The following is a 19,197-nucleotide window of genomic DNA, read 5'->3' as shown; positions in this document are numbered from 1 at the left end:
TCACACCGTATAGGTGTGGGAATAAGTGTGTGTTTCTCTGACTGTATACACATATCCGTTGTGTGAATGGATATCTAACGTGTCTGTTAGGTGTAAACATGTGCACAAAAATCCAATGTAAGTCCTTGGTCTTGTTGGCCTACAGACAAGGAAATGAGAGCTATTCACATCATTTTACCAAAAATACGTTCAGAAATTAATAAAAAGCTTACCTTGAGCTGCTATGAATTTATTCTTCTCTTTGTAACCCTAGAAAAAATAACATCAGATTTATATTTTTTCAGAATTATCTTTGCTGAAAGGATTTGTTGTTGCTGTTAGAAAAGCAATACATATTCACCATGGAAAATTTGCAAAACACAGGAAAATGTTAAGAAGAAAAGAAAACTCACCAGCAATTCCAGAAATAACAAATCCTATTTCATACGTCCCCTCTCTAGTCTGTTTTTCTGCAAAACCTTTCCCAGACTCACACACAAGTAGAGAGGTGCAGACATTCTGTCCTCTAATTGGGTGAACATGTACAATTTATTTTATGTTGCATTTTTAATGAGAATTTTATAATTTATATTAAATGATCTCTTAAAGATCAATACAAATGGAGTTCTAGTAATCCACTGCACATGGTTTTACCACAATCTGTTTAAGTGCCCATGCTTCCTGTTCTATTTGGTCAGGAATATACATAATGCTGCAATGAACATCCTCTGTGCTTATCGCTGTCTCTCGAAGTCAAATTCCCAGATGCTGATGCTAGCTTGTAAAGCATGGGCAGTTCTGTGCCCTTTGTGCTTGTGGCCAAACTGCCCAGAAAGGTTGTGACAATTTACACTCCTGGCACCAGACAAGAAAGTGCTCACTGGTCATGCCTCAGCTGGGCTAGGGGAATAGGAAACCTCTGCCCACTTACATCTATGTAGGAAGCATTGATGTAGTCTGAACAGGGAGTTCCATCCACTTGGCTCAGAATCACCCTAGAATGGTCATCTGGAAAAAACCCAAACAAAGCCAAGATATTAGGACCAGGAATCACAGTGCTGTCTCTTCATCGGCAGTGTCAGCTCCTGGGAAGGGAAAAAGTAGCTTCACGGCCACACCGGGGGTGGCAGAGATGTTCTTCCTCAACGTTCCCATGGAGACCCCTGGTGTCCCGAGAGAGAATGCACCTGCTTTGGTGAACACGGACTGTCTCAGCTGTGGGATGCCGACAAGGGTAGGATTTCAGTCCCCAGGACGGAGGCCGCTGGGTCATTACATAGACAAGAACAGCAGAATGTGCTGGGCCCCTGCAGTGCAAGGGCTGTATTTCATGAACTGTGCACTGGGCCCCAGTATTGCCAAGTGTGGATGCACTTAAAAGAGCCCCAGGACAGAAGAACTGGGTCCACTCTCTAAGGCTTCCCAGGGAAATGAGCACCAGCCCCATGAGGACAAGTGGATGTGGGGGGTCTAGGATCGGGGACTCTAACCCTCAGTCCCACCACCAGAGTCTGCCCCAGGGCTGGAAGGCGAGCGCACAGTGAGGAGTGCCTGGTAGATCCAGCCTGTTGCACAAGCGGTTTTCTGGGGTGGAAGGCTGACCGTGGAGTGCTGTGTGTGGGGTGTGTGTGCACGTCTGGATGTTTGTGGTGTGACTGGTGTAGTGTGTGAGCCTGATGTGTGTGGTGTATATACTGGTGCAAGCATGTGTGTTGTGCGTTTGTGGTATCTGTATGTAAGTGTGGCATGTGCTGTGTGTATTTTTGTGGTATGAGTGGTGTAGCGTGTGTATGATGTGTGTGTGGTGTATATTTTGGTATAAGTGTGTTGTATGTGGTGTGTAGTGTGTGGTATAGTGTGTGTGGTATGTGTGTAGTGAGTGTGGTGTGTATTGTGTGTGTGGTGTGCATGTGGGTATGTGTGGTGTGTGTGGTGTGTATGGTGTATGTGCGTAGTATGTGTGTAGTGTGTGCTGTGTGAATGTCTGCATGTGGGTTTGGTGTGTATGTGTAATGTGTGTGTTGTGTATGTGTGTAGTGTGTGGTATGTGTGTGGTGTGTATGTGTGTGGTATGTGTGTGGTGTGTATGTGTGTGGTGTGTGTGTGGTTTGTGTGGAGTGTGTATGTGTGGTGTGTGTGGTGTGTGTAGTGTGTGTAGTGTGTGTGTACAGTGTATGTGTGTGTGTAGTGTGTGTGTATACACATGTCAGGGCTCCATCATGACTTTTGTGGGTCACAGTCACTTCTGCCTTCCCACCTTCCTCCATAGAACTATCAAGAAGGTTATCTTAGGACTGGGTTGGTCGCTAGTGAAAAGATGCACTCCAGAATGGGTTTTGCATATTTTGTATGTGATCTGAAGAGAAATGAAGACGTTTTCATGGGCCTCTAAAAGTGCTGTGGGCCTGGCCCTGCTCTTTCTGTGACCTTTCCCAGGAACGTCCGGCTGGGCCAGGCTGGAACAAGGCCTGTTCTGAGGACGTTTATGCTGCACTGGCCACAGAGTCTGGCACGTGGTAGAAGCTTAGAGCCTCCTTCCTCATTGTTGAGTAACTCTAGGTCCTCTCCCTGCTTTCTCTGCTTAGTCCTCGATCAGGGTGGGTTGTGTTTGTGGCGTTTGTGTGTGTTTATGGCGTTTGTGATGCGGAGCCGGGTGGCCCCCAGGTCATGCCTTGTCTGTCTCACCTTCACCTGGAAGGCTGCCGGGCGGGCCGCGGGCTAGTGGCCTGGGACCCCCAATGGCTGAGCCAGCTCTGTCTGGCTCCCTGCAGAGAAAGGGCAGGTACCGCTCTCAGAGACAGCCATAGCCCACACAGGGTGGCCAGGGAGTCAGACCCCAAACTTACAGTCCTGCAGACCTCACTGTGAGACCCTCCTGCTCAGGGAGTGGCAATGCCCAGGCAGAAATAGCTCTGCTGAACACATTACACTAGTTGAAAATAATTTGGAATGGTTTATGCTTTGAGAACAGCTATAGAAAAGCACAGGGTAAAATATAGCCTTCTGCTTAGATTTAGAATCTTGCAGTTTCTAAGAGCTTCCTGTCTTTTTATTCTAAAAAGTCACACTTCACATTCAAAACATTAGTTCCTAAAATTATCAGCTGTTGGCACTTTTCCAGAAAAGAGGCCTCGCTTGCCATCAGCCACAGTCTTTCTATAGGCAGAAGTCAAGCCTGCCTGACATGCAAAGCACCTTGACTTCTGACCCCAGAGCTCCCCAGGGCCACAGGCCTGCCCAGAGCCAAGGGCCACATTAGGACTCTGTTGAAAGATTGGGAAAGCCAGGGAAGGTGCCAGGGGCTGGGGAAGTTGGGTCCCTTCTCCCCTCTCCCCCAGGTGACTCTCAGTCCCACCCTAAGTGATACTAGGGGATGTCACCCTGGGGGCGGATGAGCAGCCCCGAGAGCTCTCTGCCCGATGTCCCTTCAGCCTTAAGTCTTCCTGATAGCTAATGCCAGATGCCACCCCATTAATCCTTGACCAGGCCACAGCGTCTCCATGCCACCGTTCTGTAAACCCGTCTTTCCACCTGTGTGAAACACGGCAGAGTCCCCCAGCCCCAGGAGGCTGCCTGGGCCCTGGGGTTCCCATGGTGTGGTGCTCCTGCCAGGAGCAGGGGAAAGATCTTACGGGGGAAGCTAGAAAAACTCATTCTGAATCTGACTACGATTTCAGGCTTGGAGGAAACGCTGACTCCCGTAGCACAACCTAGAGAACGCGGCTCAGAGAAGACTTGAGAATGTGGCTCAGAGAAGACTTGCAGTGGGTGGGCCGGGCCTCTCCCAGGTGGGGGACTCCTAGGTGAGGTCCCTGCTCTGCCCTGGGCCATCACACCTTGAGGAGGGGACTGGGTGTACGTAATGCCCACACTTGGCCATGATTCTGCTTCCATGGAGGTGCCAAATAAATAGTCTTAATTAACAATATGATGTTACCTTTAAGGGATGAAGGTTTACTGATTGAGAAAAATGAGGAATTCAGGAATGTGCTTAGCACTGAGCGGTTTCTTAACTTGTATGGCTGGCAAATCAAGGCACAACTTAAAACCACTCAATTAAGGTAATAAATTAAGCATTGATACTAATTTCGAAATATCCCACATTTGACACAAATTATTCTAAAGATCTCAGACCTCCTCCTGCCACAGCCTTCCTTTCCTTTGAGCTGCTCAAGCCATGTAAGTTGCCTCCCCTCTTTCTGTGATATCTTCCACCCATTGGCAACAAATCCCCTCCAAAGCGTGCAGGATCTAGCCATGGTCTGAGCCACTGTCAAGGCCTCCTGACCCATCTTTCTGGTGTTGCCTTGGCCACCCCTACACATATGTGTTGACTGAAAGACTAGTTGACGAATTTCTCCCAGTTTTCATTGAATCATGGGTTCACAATGGGTTTTGTAAAAACCACATGTCAATCCTATGCATGTAAAATGAGACAGAGTTATTTCTAAAAAGTGCACAGTTTGGACAGACCACAGATCGGATAGACCATAGCTGCTCTGACATACAGAACAGGTGAAGTCAATTCTAGTCCGAAAAATGCAGCAGTGAGCAGCCTTCCGGGGCCCACATGGGCTGCCTTCCTCCATCCCACCGAGGCCCTGGCAGGGTGGGGTGACTCCCTCTGTGGACCAGGGGGAGGCCGCAGGTTCAGGATTTAGACCTGAACTTAGTGGAGCCCTTTGAGGATGCCATTTTGTTAGCCTCATGGGCAAAGCAGACAATGGGAGGGGCCCAGGTGGGGTGAAGGATCCCGAACTGCACCCCCCAACCCCCGCCGCTGGGCCAGCTTTTTTTTTTTTTTTGAGATGGAGTTTTACTCTTGTTCCCCAGGCTGGAGTGCAATGGCGTGATCTTGGCTCATGGGAACCTTTGCCTCCTGGGTTCAAGAGATTCTCCTGCCTCAGCCTCCCAAGTAACTGGAATTGCAGGCGTCCACCACTATGCCTGGCTAATTTTTTGTATTTTTAGTAGAGATGGGGTTTTACCATCTTGGCCAGGCTGGTCTTGAACTCCTGACCTCAGGAGATCCACCTGCCTCGGCCTCCCAGAGTGCTAAGATTACAGGCATGAGCCACAGCACCTCGCCCAGGCCAGCTCTTACAAAGGCAGCTCAGAACCTACAGGGTTTGTCTTGGCACCAAGACAGGCTGTGAAAGCTGCCCCCAGGTCACCGAGACACGCCCCCGCACACATCCATCTGCTCCCTGGCCCTGCCACCTTCTGGCACCCATGCTTCCCAACCCATGCCCACTTGTACTGTTGGGGTTAAATCAGGTCGATTCAGAGCCTTCCTACAAAGCTGCGGCCCACCTACAAGTTTCATATTCTGTCATTTTTGTCCTTGGTCCAGGACCCCAGACAACTCTAGGGATTTGCAGTTTGCGGCCACAAGCACTGAGTCTGAGGGAAGGGAGTTGCCCAGGGCCACTCGCAGGCCTAGACTGGGTGCCAGGCCTGAGTTCCATAGGAGAGGCCCTGCCAGCTGGCACCCATGGCCACGAAACAGCACCTTACCTGCTGGGCCCCAAGCAGCCCAGGTCTCAACAGTAAGCACAGGTTTGGCAGCCAGACCCACCAGCAACCAAGGTGCCCAGGGCCTGTGCGGGGAGACTGCCACCTAGAGAGGAACATTCTGGAGTCCTAGGTGCAAACGCTGAGCAGTTAGACAGATTTGGGGCCTCAATCTTTGGCCTCTGAGCACAGGAATGGCCCGCAGTCATGGGGAGCTGCAAGGCAAAGCTGAGTTTAGTGCAAACACCATTGATCATGCAAAACATAAAATAAAATCTTACTGGGAAGGATGTTGGGATATCTGTTTTTTTCTCTGTTTTCTTCTTTATTTGCCAGTTCAAAAGTTCCTTGTATGTGTCCAGATGGCAATGACTGGAAGAAAATGTAGCATTAGTATGAAATGTGATGGTTTCAAGCACCATGCCCATGTCAGTTTCTCTACTGAACACAGGAATTGTGAAAACACGTGGAGCAAACTACCTGCTGTCCATAGTCCATCTCTGCCTCAGACCTTGTACCAGGCACGGGGCAGAGAATGAAGGAGACACAGACCCTGGCTTTCCCCAGGGTGCTCTCTCTTGTGGGGTGAACAGCGGTGTGGTCAAAGTGACGGTCTCATCAGCCAGACCCTACACTGCATGAAGGTGGAGACTTGCCTTTGCGTTTCCATGGTATCTCAGGGCCCACAGGCCCGGGCCTAGAGCAGGCACCTGTGATTTGGTAAGAACTGACTGCGACAGAGCTGTGAACTGGGAGATGGGGGAGCGAGGACAGGCACGCAGAGGATTTACAGTGGGATGCTGTGACTTTGGGGCTGAAGGATGAATAGAGTGGTTCTGGGAGGTGAGGGGTGGGAAACGGCCTTAGATACAGTCCTGATCTTGCTTAAGACTCCAGGCGTGCTCTGTGGACCAGAGCATGGGCATGGGCACACCTGGGAGGGTGCTTTTTAGAAATGCAGACTCTCTGGCCGCACCCCAGACCCACAGAATCAGCAGGAATATTACCATGATCCCCAGGGCTTCAGTGCACACGTCTTTGGGAAGCACTACCCTAACTAACTCCTTTGTCCCAGTCAGGGAAGTCAGGTGTGAAAGGAATGCCGCCGGGCCCCTATCCCCTCTGAGCAACATAGCTGAGTGTGAACTCTAGTGGCCTGAATTCTAGTTCTTTCTGCCGCCTGGAGCCGCCACCTCTGATTCCTGGTCACCTCCAGCTGTCTTGCATCTGCTTGCTGCTCAGGTGAGCTCCCCACAATGCATAGTGTGAAGATGCTCTTGAAGCCCTGAGTCCTGTCCTTTGACATTACACCCAACCAGTGGCTGGACCCAGGGCCACTGGGATTCCAGTAACATGTATCAATATGCATCGAGCGCCTCAGTGTGCCAGGTACGGTGGAAGGAACCAGGTCATCTGCCCCAGCCTTCGCAACTCACCTACTATTAGGTGATACTAGGATGGTCCCCGTTTTATGGGTGAGGAAACTGAAAGCCAAAGCAAGGTGTTGTAGATTTGCCCAGGGTCACCCAGCGAGCAAGGGGCAGGAGCCTGGAGCAGCGCCCAGACCACCAGGAGGATGCCCACTTCTTCAAATGTGGGAGAATGTGAGGGGTCCGCTGCAACCACCCAGGAGAGCGGAGCAGGCCTCACTGTGTAGCTTTGGATCTAAGTCATGCAGGCCTGGGCTTGCTCACAACGCGGGGCAGGGCCTGACCTGCCGCCCACAGGTGTCCTGAGCCTTCCTCTCCCGAGGGCAGGAAGCTTCTCCAATTGCAGACTCAGATCTGACCAGCCGGTGCCCATGGTGGGGCACCATAGGCCACCCTCTTGCCTCTGCTTTGGAGCCACCAAACCCCATGGCCACAGGATGAGGCCCTTCCAAAAAGCAGAGGCAAGAGGGTGGCTTATGTGGAGGGACCTGCCTGGCGGCACTGTGGCAAGGGTGATGGGTGGTTCTCGGCCTCATCCCCAGCCACAGCACCTACGCCGCCTGGGTAGTTCCTGATTCTTCATCAGAGCCATCTTCATACTGACCTTCTCGACCTAATCTAAGCCTGACATCTGTGGTAAAATTCTAAAGCCTTCTCTTTTTCTACGCGCGAAAGCTTTTTTTGGCCCCAGCACTGAAAATACACAGGAGGCGTGATACCGGATGGTGTGTACATGATACTGTGCATTTGTCAAATCCCACAGCACGCACAACACACAAACCCTGACGTGTGGACTTCTGCTAGTAACAACAGTGCAGTGTTGGTTCATCAGTTGCAGCAGTTGAAGCACACGAACGCAGGAAGCTAATCATAGGAGAAACTGCTCGCAGGGGAGGAAGGGGCATATGGGAACTCTGTACTTTCTGTGCAATTACTCTGTACAGCTAAAACTGCTCTAAAATAAAGTCTGTGAAAAGATAAATTAGGCCAGGTGTGGTGGCTCACACCTGTAATCCCAGCACTCTGGAAGTCGAGGAGGGCAGATCACCTGACGTCAGGAGTTCAAGACCAGCCTGGCCAACATGGTGAAACCCCGTCTCTACTAAAAATACAAAAATTAGCTGGGCGTGGTGGTGGGCACCTGTAGTCTCAGCTACTTGGGAGGCTGAGGCAGGAAAATTGCTTGAACCTGGGAGGCAGAGATTGCCGTGAGCCAATCTCTGTACGGACCCCAATACCAAATCCTTTTCATCCCCACCAAGTTTGCCCGCACTTTGAATTGGTAATGCACACATGTCAAAACTCAACTGGATCGGCCACTTTGAGACTCCTGTGTCTCCCTTTAGTGTCTCCCTTTCATGACTTTGGGGAGAGGAGTTCAGATCAGAGGGCAAGAGAAAAGAAAGATGGGGTTGGGAGCATGTCCCTCTTAGGATCCGAGGGAGAGCTGGCCATGGCAGGCTCCAGTGCTCTCAGAGGACGGGTGCTGCATGAACATGGTCTCAGGACATGGCCAGCCCTTCACTGGACAGATGAGGAAAAAGCACAGCCTGGGCAACACAGTGGGACTCCATCCCTACAAAAAATAAGTAAAAAGCCAGTGGGCATGGTGGCACATGCCTATAGTCCCAGCTACTTGGGAGGCTGAGGTGGGAAGATCACTTGAGCTGGGAGGTTGAGGCTGCAGTGAGCTGTGATCAGGCCCCTGCACTCCAGCCTGGGAGACACAGTGAGACCCCATCTCAAACAAACAAACGAAACAATGACAAAAAAGCAGCTCCCCCAGGGTTCCCCAGACACAGGATCAGGCTCCGTGATCCTGACTTCGGGTCCAGTGTTCTTCCCCTCCACCGCTTCTCTACCCTGCCTGTCACTGAGCAGAGGGACTCCAATGTTCAGCCAAGGGCCACACAGTGGCAGAAGAGCATGAGGGACTTCCTCTGGGTGCAAAATTTAATGGGGTGCCCCCAAAATTCCAAAACCAGGGGAAATTATATTCAAATGCAATATTTTTAAAAGTCCAAATCAAGGCACAAAATCTATGATGAACAAAATATGAAAGTTTTAACTAATGGCAGGGTGAGTAGCTGTGTGGTGACAAGCCATATGTATCAGGGCCCAGGGCAACAGGGAAAAACTGTCAGCCCAAGCCTATCTTCCTTTATGGTCATGCTATTTTCTTCACCAGGGGCTGCCTGCATCCATTTTGACATTTTATTTGTTACCTTTCCTGTGTTACCTTTCCTGATACTTTTGATATTTTAAGTGTTGTGTTAAAATATCATTTATCCCACTACTGAGCTTTTGGTGCTGCCTTAAATTTTGTGCCTGGGGTGAATGTCTCACCTACCCCACCCTATTCCCGGACTCCCTCCCTGGGAGTGGCCCCCACTTTTGAGCTGGTTCTGACTCAGACACCCCCATCAGCAAGCCCAGCCCCTGCCACTTGGGGAAACAAAAGTGCAAGGGGAAACAGGATAAGAAGGGTGGGGAAGGGGATCTGCTAGCTGAAAACTTGGATAGTTATTTTGAAAATGAGAAGGTCTGTTGTCAGGCTGAGAGATTGCAACACAATAGTGCTTGAAGCTGTCTTTCAATATGACCTCATTTCTCCAGAAAAGGGGACACATTTGGAAACAATAAAAAGGAAGCGAGGTAAAGGCAGAGGAGTCTTGTGCTAAAAAAAACAAGCAATGTACAGTTTACATGTGCCACCACCTTCCCGTGCCTTCACACGTTGCTTCTGGGTTAAGTCCCATGTCTGCAGCAGAGTTCATGCCATCTTCAGATATAACAACTGCACAACACTTGTTTACAATATCCATCGTCTCAGCCTCCCATTCCAACTTCAAGGTAAATAAGACAGGCCCATCTCCATTGCCCCTTCCTAGGTGGTGGAAGACAACTGATGTGCCAGGGCCAGCATGCAACAGGCATAGCCAGGACCAGTCAGCAATTCTGCTGAAAACCTATCCTCTTTACGATCAACACTCAGCACAGCCACATGCAAGAAGGTGAAGATGCATAAAATTCAAAACATAACCAAGGATAAATACTGAATAGCAAAATCCAAGACAACACATCCTCATATCTGTTTGTCTACTTCTCTATCTGCCCATTCATCCATGCACCATCCATCCGTCTGCCCTCCCACTCATCCATCCATCATCCATTCATCCATCCATCTGCCCTCCCACTCATTCATCCATCCATTCATGCATCCATCCATTCATGCATCCATCCATTCATGCATCCATCCATCCATCCATCCATCCATCCATCTACCCTTCCATTCATCCATCCATCCATCCACCCTCCCACTCATCCATCCATCCATCCATGCATCCATCTATTCATCCATCTGCCCTCCCACTCATCCATCCATCATCCATCCATCCATCCATCCATCATCCATCCATCCATCTGCCCTCCCACTCATCCATCCATCCATCCATCCATCCATCCATCTGCCCTTCCACTCATCCATCCATCCATCCATCCATCCATCCATCCATCCATCCATCCGCCCTCCCACTCATCCATCCATCCATTCATCCATGCATACATACATCCATCCATGTGCCCTCCCACTCATCCATCCATCCATCCACCCACCCACCCATGTTGATACACAAGCAGATATAGCTTGTGTTCCCTCAAGGCAGCTCACAGCTGCTTCCTTAATGCTGAGGTGGTGGTTCAGAAGAGGAACATCGCCTACTCCGATTAGATGCTCCAGCTCTCAGAAGCCATGAAAGGATGGTTTGGGGCTCTGTTGCTTTCACCATGATATTGTCATATTGTGCTGTGCTCAGGCCCTAGCCTTCTACATTATCGAGATAACAGTGTTTCTGTCACAGTTGATTTTAAAACTTGACACTCAGAGTGTGGGAGGTGGAAAGAGGCTTCACAAACCTCTAACTCAACTGTCTCATCTTATAAATGAGGAAATATGCATTGGCGAAGGGCATTGCGCCACAAACCAGGTTTCCTCCCACGCCCATTCATGGGACAGTGTCGTAACCAATGCAAGGGTTCTGAGTCTTTGGGATAATTCTTCCTGAACTCTAACACTGGATTTCACAGGTCTTGACCACAGGGCACCCAGCAGGGGGCCCCTCCCCACACTCACGTTGAACTCCTCCCGAAACTGCTTGCAGTCGTCGGCGGATCTGATACGGATCTCCTCCTCCAGGTGCTCCACAGGGATGGGAAAGTACTTCTTGGGCCCTGAGGGCGACCTACTGAGCAGCATCACCCTTTGCTGCTCTGTGGGATCAAAAGAAACATGGGGGCCATTGAGCCACATTCCTGGACAGGTGACTGAGTAACCAAGCTGACCAACGACATTCCTGAAGAAATGACCAGGCTGGAGCTGGAACGGTTCTCTCAAATCACATAGCTGGGCTAAGCCGGGTCCCGAGCAGCTTATTCCAAACACTCGACTCCTATGAGGCATCCACATCATTTACAAGTGACAGGCGTCCCTCTGCCCAGTGTCACCTGCTCTCCCTCATAGGAGACACCCTGTCCCCCTCCCTAGGCCACTCATCCACCCACCCTTCTGCCTCTCCTTCCCTCCAGCCCCTGTTCCTTCTAAAAAAGGATTCAAGATTGCCTCACTCTCCAGCTCAGCTTTCCAGGTTTGGAAATAAGAAAGAGTAATTATGGCTTCTGGGAGCAAACTCAGAACAGTCTCTCTCAGCCTTTTCTTCTTCATAACAAATATTCCTGGTTCCTCAAACCCCATAAGCTCCAAGGGAAAACCACCCTTGTCTGGGGAGGGTGACAAGGGGCATCGAGAAGGAGAAGTACACATTATAAGGGAGTTCTTGGACACATTCCTTCCCCAGGTCCGGAATGAGAGGCAAGAACAGTCATGGGCATGTGTTTCTCTTCCTGGAGGATGAGCTGATATTGACAACCCAGCATGATATCATGGGTCAGCACGATAACCCAGCTGTCACACTTGCAAAAGGGCCTGTCCCTACCTGCAGAGCCATTCTGAAGCCCAGTCAAAAACTTCACCCAAAGCTCATTCCTCCAAGTGACAGACAGGATCAGAATGAATGACGCTGAGCTGCCTTGCTACTCACCAGCCGCACCCTCTTCCCTCCCGTTCCTGCCGTTGAAACGTGCAGGGCAGGGAACCGGGGGCTGGAACAAGGGCAGGAAGACAGCACCTGGGGCCACATTATCATCTAACCAGGGGCTCGGGTCCCACGAGCACCGGGAGGCTCCATTTCAGCTGGTCCTTGTTAGTGATATTCTTTTAATTATCTAAGGTCCGTTTTAAGAGTCTATTTTAGTCTGACAGCACGTGTGTTCCCCCAAACCATAGAACTGATTACAGTTAGGTAGGAAGCTGACTCCAGGAAGTTGTAGTCACTGGGGTGTGAAGTAATATTTTTGTGGCCTCTGCCTTACACACGTTTCTCGGTCATCTCATCTCGATGTATGGAGAGAAAAACAATGTTCCGTTGTAAGTAGCAACAACAAGTGAGAAACTATACTTCTGACCGAGAAGTTGGAAATGCTCCCAGCTGACTCTGATGCTCTGTAAACATGAAGCACTTTAGTAGAGCAAGTCCCTTTTTCCAGCTTGATCCTAAAGCAGTACAAACCCAGTTGAATAGTTTATGAGCCAGACAGTCTTATCTGAGAACCATTGTAAGGCCTCACTGAAAAGTGTTACATGTCAACACCCTGTGAAAATGACAGGATATGAACAGTCTCTCTAAAAAAAGCCACAAACAAACATGTCTCAAACGTCCGTGTCACGCCAGAGAGAAAATGATCCTCAAAGTTTTGAAATAGTGAAATTCTAAACGACAGCATCATACCAGGTAAAGTGAGATGAAAGTGGCAAGGCACACCTCAAAATTTACTTTGAATGTTAAAGAGAGAAAGCACGTGTCTGTTAAAAAAGAACACATTTTTCCCCCAAGCCCCAGCCAGAGAGGAGCTTCTGTACCTTGCTCCTCCAAGATTCCGTTGGGCATCTTCTTGTCGCTGGCGCTGACCACTGCTTTCCTCTGCTTCCTGAACCTTAGAGACACAGGACTTGTTAGGTTTCCACACTTCCAGGTTCCCTAAGAGCCAACAGCGCTCGGCACAGTGATACCCACCAGGTGAGCCGGGAAAAGCTACTCCTGTTGCTCATGGCTGAGCCGTGCTAAGGCCTGGCCTCTGTGTGTCTCCCAGGCCCGGCCACCCAGCCTCCCAGCTGCCCTCTGCTGCACGGCCCACGCCCGCAGCATCAGAAGGCTCATTTCCTCCTCTGAGCTGGTTGGGGCAAGTCAGTGCGCCAGGACACTCCTACCTGAAGAAGTAGGCGGCGAGAAGGAGCACGAGGAGGAGCAGCAGCAGCGGCAGTAGCAGCCAGGCCAGCAGTGGCTGGGAGGCGCCTGGGTCCGGAGGGCCTGCAGGAGAAGCAGAAAGACCCTAACCCCTGACCTCACTTCACAGTTTGCACAAGAGTCCCCCTCCATGAGCTCTTCTTCCTGGACACCAGAACCCCACACTATAGTTTGCAAAGTGGACCCATCATCCTGAAAAGGCCCCACGAGATAACAGAGAAGTAGCTTTGGTTGTTGCTGTTGATTCAGAGAAAGAATCCAGGTCTGAGGAGTGGGTGAGGTGACTTGTCCAAGATCCCTGGGCCAGGCATGACAGGGGTGAGCTCCGCAGACCCCCACACGGCCTGGCTGCCTGGCTGCCTGGCTCTCCTGCTAAGAAGCTGGAGAAGGGTGAAGGGGCCGGTGTCCACTGCAGGGCCCTAAGACAGTGCGGGAGGCTGAATTGGCATGGCTCAGCTCTCAGGGCCCCCTGGGCTGGGCAGGAGCTCTGGCATAGGGAGGCAGCCAGGCCCTGGGGCTGGGTAGAGGCCTGTGGCCCCAGCGCACTGTGACCCCACCTTCCAGAGCCTCCAGGTCCCGATTCCACGTGTCAGAGGCCGAGTGCCCAGCCACCACCTGCCTCTTATTCTGTCCTTTGTACCTGACAGGTTGACCTTCCTCACCTGGAAAGAGACCGCAGCTCCAGGCCCAGCTCAGCGGTTTTGTTGCTGCTCAGGACCTGCCCCTGGCTCACCAGCCCAAATTCCAAGGGGCCCTGGTGGCCTCGCTGCCATCTTTGGACCCCACCCACTCTCCCAACGTTGGACTTTGTTCCTGCTCCTCCCCAGCCGGCCACACAGCCCCCTCCTCACCAAAATGTTCCCACTCCTCGAGGACAATCTCAAAGGCCCCCACCTCCAAGAAGCCCACTGGACTCCTCTCTTGCGGACCCAGAGAGGCCCTGGATGCCTCAAAGCGCAAACCTTACTCTGCCCTGAGTGAACAGGCCCTCAGCATGACTGCCGTGGCGCCCAGGTTTCTGGGGAAGCCCCTGGAAGGCAACAATTGGGGTAGTAGCTGCCTCTGTTCAGGAGGCCAGAGATCAGGATCAGAAACCCAACCCAAGGGGCAGGTGAGAACATCCCCGGGTGGCGCGGGGAGGCCAGTGGGGGCGGGAGTAGGGACTCCCCGTGTCCTGCCTGCAGGGACGGCTACTGCTGAGTTCCAGCCCACTGGGGCCAAGCACAAGGGGTGCCCACAGTGCCTAGTTCTTCCCACTTTCCTAAAGAAGAAATTCATATTTTTATGTAAACATTTTCTGATTTTTAAATATTGGTAAGAAATTCAATTGAAATACAATTTTTTAAAATGGTGTGAACCAGGAAGAAAACAAACATGTCCTCTGGGCACCAACATGGTCCAGACAGGAGGCCGGGAGGCATCTGAGAAGGAAATTCCAGTCATAGTCTATTTTCATTTCATGTTGTCGTGGCTCCGACGGGGTGGGACAGAGGTCAAGGTGACCAGTCCCCAGGGTGGTCATCCTGAAGCAGCCTTCTTCCTGAATGACCGTCCAGCTATTGCCCAAAGCAAAGTGTGTGTGTATGTTCACACTGATTTTATACGTATGTACACTTGCAACTTTGTGTGTGTGTGTGTGTGTGTGTGTGCATGTTTGCTTACACAGAATCTGATCCTGAAAGTTGAAAACCTTAGGCTTGAATGTGACTCTGGAGCAGACAAAGAGAATGGCAACCTTGGCTACAGTGTGACCACCCAGCACCCTCTGCTCAGGAAGCTCATCCTGAGCTCCAGCCCAGAGCTGGGGTCTTCCAGGGACCACCTCAGTTCTGCCCCAGGGCACAGCTGCTCTCACTGCGGCCCCCATCTTATCTCCGTCCCTCTTCTCCTCTCCCACCTTCATGCCAAGCCCTCCTTCCCCCAGGGCCCCTAGAGGCGGAGTAAGTCCATGCTGGAAAGATGTGGCTCACTCAAGGACAGGTGCACAGACAATGGTTTAAGGTCCCAGCTCACTCTGGCCTAAAATTTTCAATGTTCAGGAACCTGTTCTCTTTGCCAGAGTTAAACATAATTAAGATTTCAAAGCGTATCTTTCCTGACATTTTCTTCTATAAATTTACGTTCATAAATATGCAGGTTTGGGAAATAAATAGACCATACTACTCTTCTCGTTTCATCCAAAGCTTCACGGATTGTAAAAAGTATCGTTATTTTAAGTACCACTAAGAAAGAAAAAAAATGATACTGATTATAATTGTGAAGTGCTACCAATTTTAAGACACGTCCCCATATAGCCACATTAAATATGAAAGAAACAGATGAAATGCACCGCGGGGCAGTTCTCCAGCTTGCCTTTCTGGTACGGCTGTCTGTCTTGGAGAGTTTCCACGTCAGCCCAGATAAGCTTCCTCATTCTGTTTAATAGCTGCTTGGATTCCACTTTTTGGATAGACCAAAATAGGATGGACATTTAAGTTGTTTCCAACTTTTCTGCTATTACCTACAGCAACACACACACACACATATATATATATCTTTGTGTCTCGAAAGTGTTTCTGTAGGATAGCTTCTGTGTTAGCCTCTACGCCTGTTACATTTTAACACAATTGCCAAGTTGGCAGCCCCAAGTTTCCAACTTCTACACTCATCCATAGCAGGGGTCTCCAAACCCCCCAGGACACGGATGGGTACCAGTCTGTGGCCTGTTAGGAACTGGGCCACACAGCAAGAGGTGAGCAGCAGGTGAGCAAAGCATTACCGCCTGAGCGCTGCCGCCTGTCAGATCAGTGGTGGCACCGGATTCTCACAGGAGCCCGAGCCCTATAGTGAATGACAGGGATCTAGGTTGCTTGTTCCTTAAGAGAACCTGATGCCTGGTGATCTGTCACTGTCTCCCATCACCCCCAGAGGGGCCGTCTAGTTGCAGGAACACAAGTTCAGGGCTCCCACTGATTCTACATGATGGTGAGTTGTATAATTATTTCATTGTATGTTACAATGTAATCATAATAGAAATAAAGTACACAATAAATATAATGCACTCGAATCATCCCCAAACCATGCCCTCCTCACCCCCACCCCCCACCAACTCCACAGAAAAACTGTCTTCCATTAAACTGGTCCCTGGTGTCACAAAGGTTGCGGAACGCTGCCCATAGTGGGCAATGGAGCAATTTCTCTTCTCTGGGATATTGCCGACCCTTTTCATTTCGGTCTATCTGATAGGTAAAATGATAATGTTATTTTAACTAGCATTTCTCTAATTTCTAGAGAGTTGAGCATCTTTTCATGATTAGTGAAACATAATTAGATATTTGTATTCTGCCTGGTCATATTCTTTACTCATGTTCCCATTGTGTTCTTCTACATATTATTTTATTATATAATTTGTAAACATTTACCTTCAATTCCTTCTGTAAAAGAATGTGTCTGGATGAGTACTGAATATAATTTGTTCAATGAACAAATGAAACAGCTTCCTGTTATTTTGGCACACTGTGGCAACGTGTTATCATCTGAAATGGTCCTTCATACTTCTTCCGGGGGTCAGATGAAGATTTAAAGGGCACTTCACGGGGTCAGGTTCCCTTCTACAATTCTAGGTCAAAGGAGCCCATCTGCGCCTTATAACCCGAGGCCCCTTTCCCTCTTGCTTGTGGACCAGCAGCCTTGCTCAGCACGCTGAGGCCCTGGCAGAGGCTGGACCAAGGTGTGAGTTTCACATTTAGTTCTGCTCCGGGTGCTGAGGTCACATGACAGTGTCCTTCTCCTGAAAGTAACACCCCATGTCTGTGGCAATATGGGAGCCAATAATTTTGTTTTCAAATAAACTGAAAAGCCTCAGATGTGGAGTGGACGTCATCCTGCTGGTGCCCACGGTGCCACCTGAGGGACTGTCTGCAGAGCCCAGGCAGATTCTTCCCCACTGTTGCGCAAACGGATGTTCTGCCGTTGCGACTCCTGGATGTGAGGGGACATCCAGGCAGTTTGTCAGATATTTCTAAGTGGCCAGTTGATTTGCATTGGGAAGAAAAGTCGGGATTGTGGGTTGAAATAACTCATTGAATCATCAGTGACCTGCCCCTGAAGGACTGGCTTGCAAAGAGGCAAGTTTATATTTGCTGGCAGCTTCTGGTCTCTCGTTTTTGGGGTTTTAGATGTCTCTGAGGTTTCAATATGAAGAGGAAAAAGACAGGTGGGCGCTTAGAACTGCTGTCCTCACTGGAGGTTCTGTTGCCAGAAATCTTCACTCTTTCCTCCTCCTGGGACCAATGGTACATTTGCAGGACGTTTGTCCAGGGTTAGAAAATCATGTGGGGCCCTCGGTGTGACTTTGCTCACAAGTTCCCACCCCCACATCCCTCTTGTCTTTTCTGCATAATGCCTAGACATCACAGTCCACTCATGAACGCTTCAGCAGGCATCTCGAAAGGCAAGGACTCTTCTTTTTAAAAATAAAACTAACCATGATGCCAATATCTGACCTAAAATATTAAGAATAATTCCCTTTTTTTTTTTTTTTTTTTTTGAGACAGAGTCTTGGTCTGTCACCAGGCTGGAGTGCAGCGGCGCAATCTCGGCTCACTGCAACCTCCACCTCCTGGGTTCAAGTGATTCTCCTGCCTCAGCCTCCTGAGTGGCTGGGAATACAGGCGTGCACCACCACACCCAGCTAATTTTTGTATTTTTAGTAGAGATGGGGTTTCACCATGTTGGCCAAGATGGTCTCGATCTCTTGACCTCGTGATCCGCCCCCTCGGCCTCCCAAAGTGCTGGGATTACAGGCATGAACCACTGCACTTGGCCTAAGAATAATTCTTTAGTTCATATCATTAACTGTCACATCAGGGACATTAACTGTCACATCGCCTCGTCCATGTATGTTCATGGTTGGTTTTCTGCACAACGGGATTTTGGAGGATTTTTAACCCTATTGCTCTCCTGCCTCCAGCCAAGGCTGACCCCGACTCTCAGCTGGGGTCGTAGATGGGACACCTCTAGAACACTAAGCTTTGCTGAACAACCAAATGCTAAACTAGCTTATTTAGCCTTCCTGTTGTTAGAGGCACAAACTATGAAAAGCACACTAAGAAATTGAGCCACACCATTCTTCTCTTACCCTAAGCCCCTTTTCACCCTCTGAATGGTCCCAGGAGCTCAGGAGGAGGCAGTAAGGGAGGCAGCCAGGGAAAGGGAGAGGGGCATGGGTCCTTACCTGAGGTCGTGGTGGTCTCGTTGCTGTCGATAGTAGTCTCGTTGCCCCTGAGAGCCCTGGCGAGCGGCAAGCTAAAACCCACCAGCAGGAGTGGACACAAGGGCTCCATGGTGGACCTGCAGAGAGGCAGGGACAGGCTCAGAGGTCATCCAGCAGCAGCAGTGGGACCCTCCGGTGCCGGGCAGTGATGATGAGGATAAGAGCCAACTTCATTTCAGGGCTTCCTCTGAGCCAAGACGTTTGCCTGTCACTTTCACGGATCATCTCACTGAGCCTTCGCAACACCAGGGGGATACGGTCACTGACTATGGACATTCACTCAAAGGAGGGAACCAGGACTCAGAGGACCCGCTTGGTTGATGGTTAGTGGGGGCAGGTCGGGGACTGGAACCCAGGGCGATCTCATCCCAGACCCCTGCCCTCCCCGGAACCACTTAGGAGAAATCACTTCTGGGTGACCTAGCCTGGTGTCCTGGACCCTCTACCATCCACCCTCCACTCGCCCTGCTAACTCTACCCCTCCCATTCAAGCCTTGCTCTCTAGCCAGCTGTCCTCTTCACACCCAGCAAGACACTGCTTTTCAATCTGTTTCTTCATCCTCCTTCACTCTGCCTGGGAAACGTCGATCCTCCAGGGCCTAGTTCAGGCAGCCTCATCGCCCGGCTGCAGCCAAGTTCTCTATTCCTCGCTGCTCCAGCA

General features: G+C 50.3%; 2 protein-coding genes across 9 annotated transcripts in view; both read right to left on the bottom strand.

The window, feature by feature from the left end:
* LOC126962584 (peptidyl-prolyl cis-trans isomerase A-like) overlaps positions 1 to 19,197 on the bottom strand; it is an 890,552-nt gene that overhangs the window by 264,223 nt on the left and 607,132 nt on the right. The gene's annotated exons all lie outside the window — the stretch shown is intronic.
* PTPRE (protein tyrosine phosphatase receptor type E) overlaps positions 1 to 19,197 on the bottom strand; it is a 181,461-nt gene that overhangs the window by 25,903 nt on the left and 136,361 nt on the right. For 4 of the 7 annotated variants that reach the window (XM_050803735.1, XM_050803736.1, XM_050803732.1 and 1 more), the window contains exons 3-9: positions 18,498 to 18,613; positions 13,246 to 13,345; positions 12,898 to 12,971; positions 11,056 to 11,192; positions 5,775 to 5,865; positions 911 to 987; positions 213 to 249 (exon numbers count right to left, since the gene is read on the bottom strand). In XM_050803735.1, the coding sequence (XP_050659692.1) occupies positions 213 to 249; positions 911 to 987; positions 5,775 to 5,865; positions 11,056 to 11,192; positions 12,898 to 12,971; positions 13,246 to 13,345; positions 18,498 to 18,606 (625 nt within the window). In that variant the 5' untranslated portion in view covers positions 18,607 to 18,613. Of the gene's footprint in view, positions 1 to 212; positions 250 to 910; positions 988 to 5,774; positions 5,866 to 11,055; positions 11,193 to 12,897; positions 12,972 to 13,051; positions 13,189 to 13,245; positions 13,346 to 18,497; positions 18,614 to 19,197 lie in introns of those variants that run through there. The other 3 variants (XM_050803733.1, XM_050803734.1, XM_050803737.1) reach the window with 2 other exon arrangements.

This window comes from Macaca thibetana, chromosome 9 (genome assembly GCF_024542745.1).
Source record: "Macaca thibetana thibetana isolate TM-01 chromosome 9, ASM2454274v1, whole genome shotgun sequence".
NCBI lineage: Eukaryota > Metazoa > Chordata > Mammalia > Primates > Cercopithecidae > Macaca > Macaca thibetana.
Note: the sequence above shows the minus strand (reverse complement) of the source record. Positions and strands in the feature narration are given on the sequence as shown.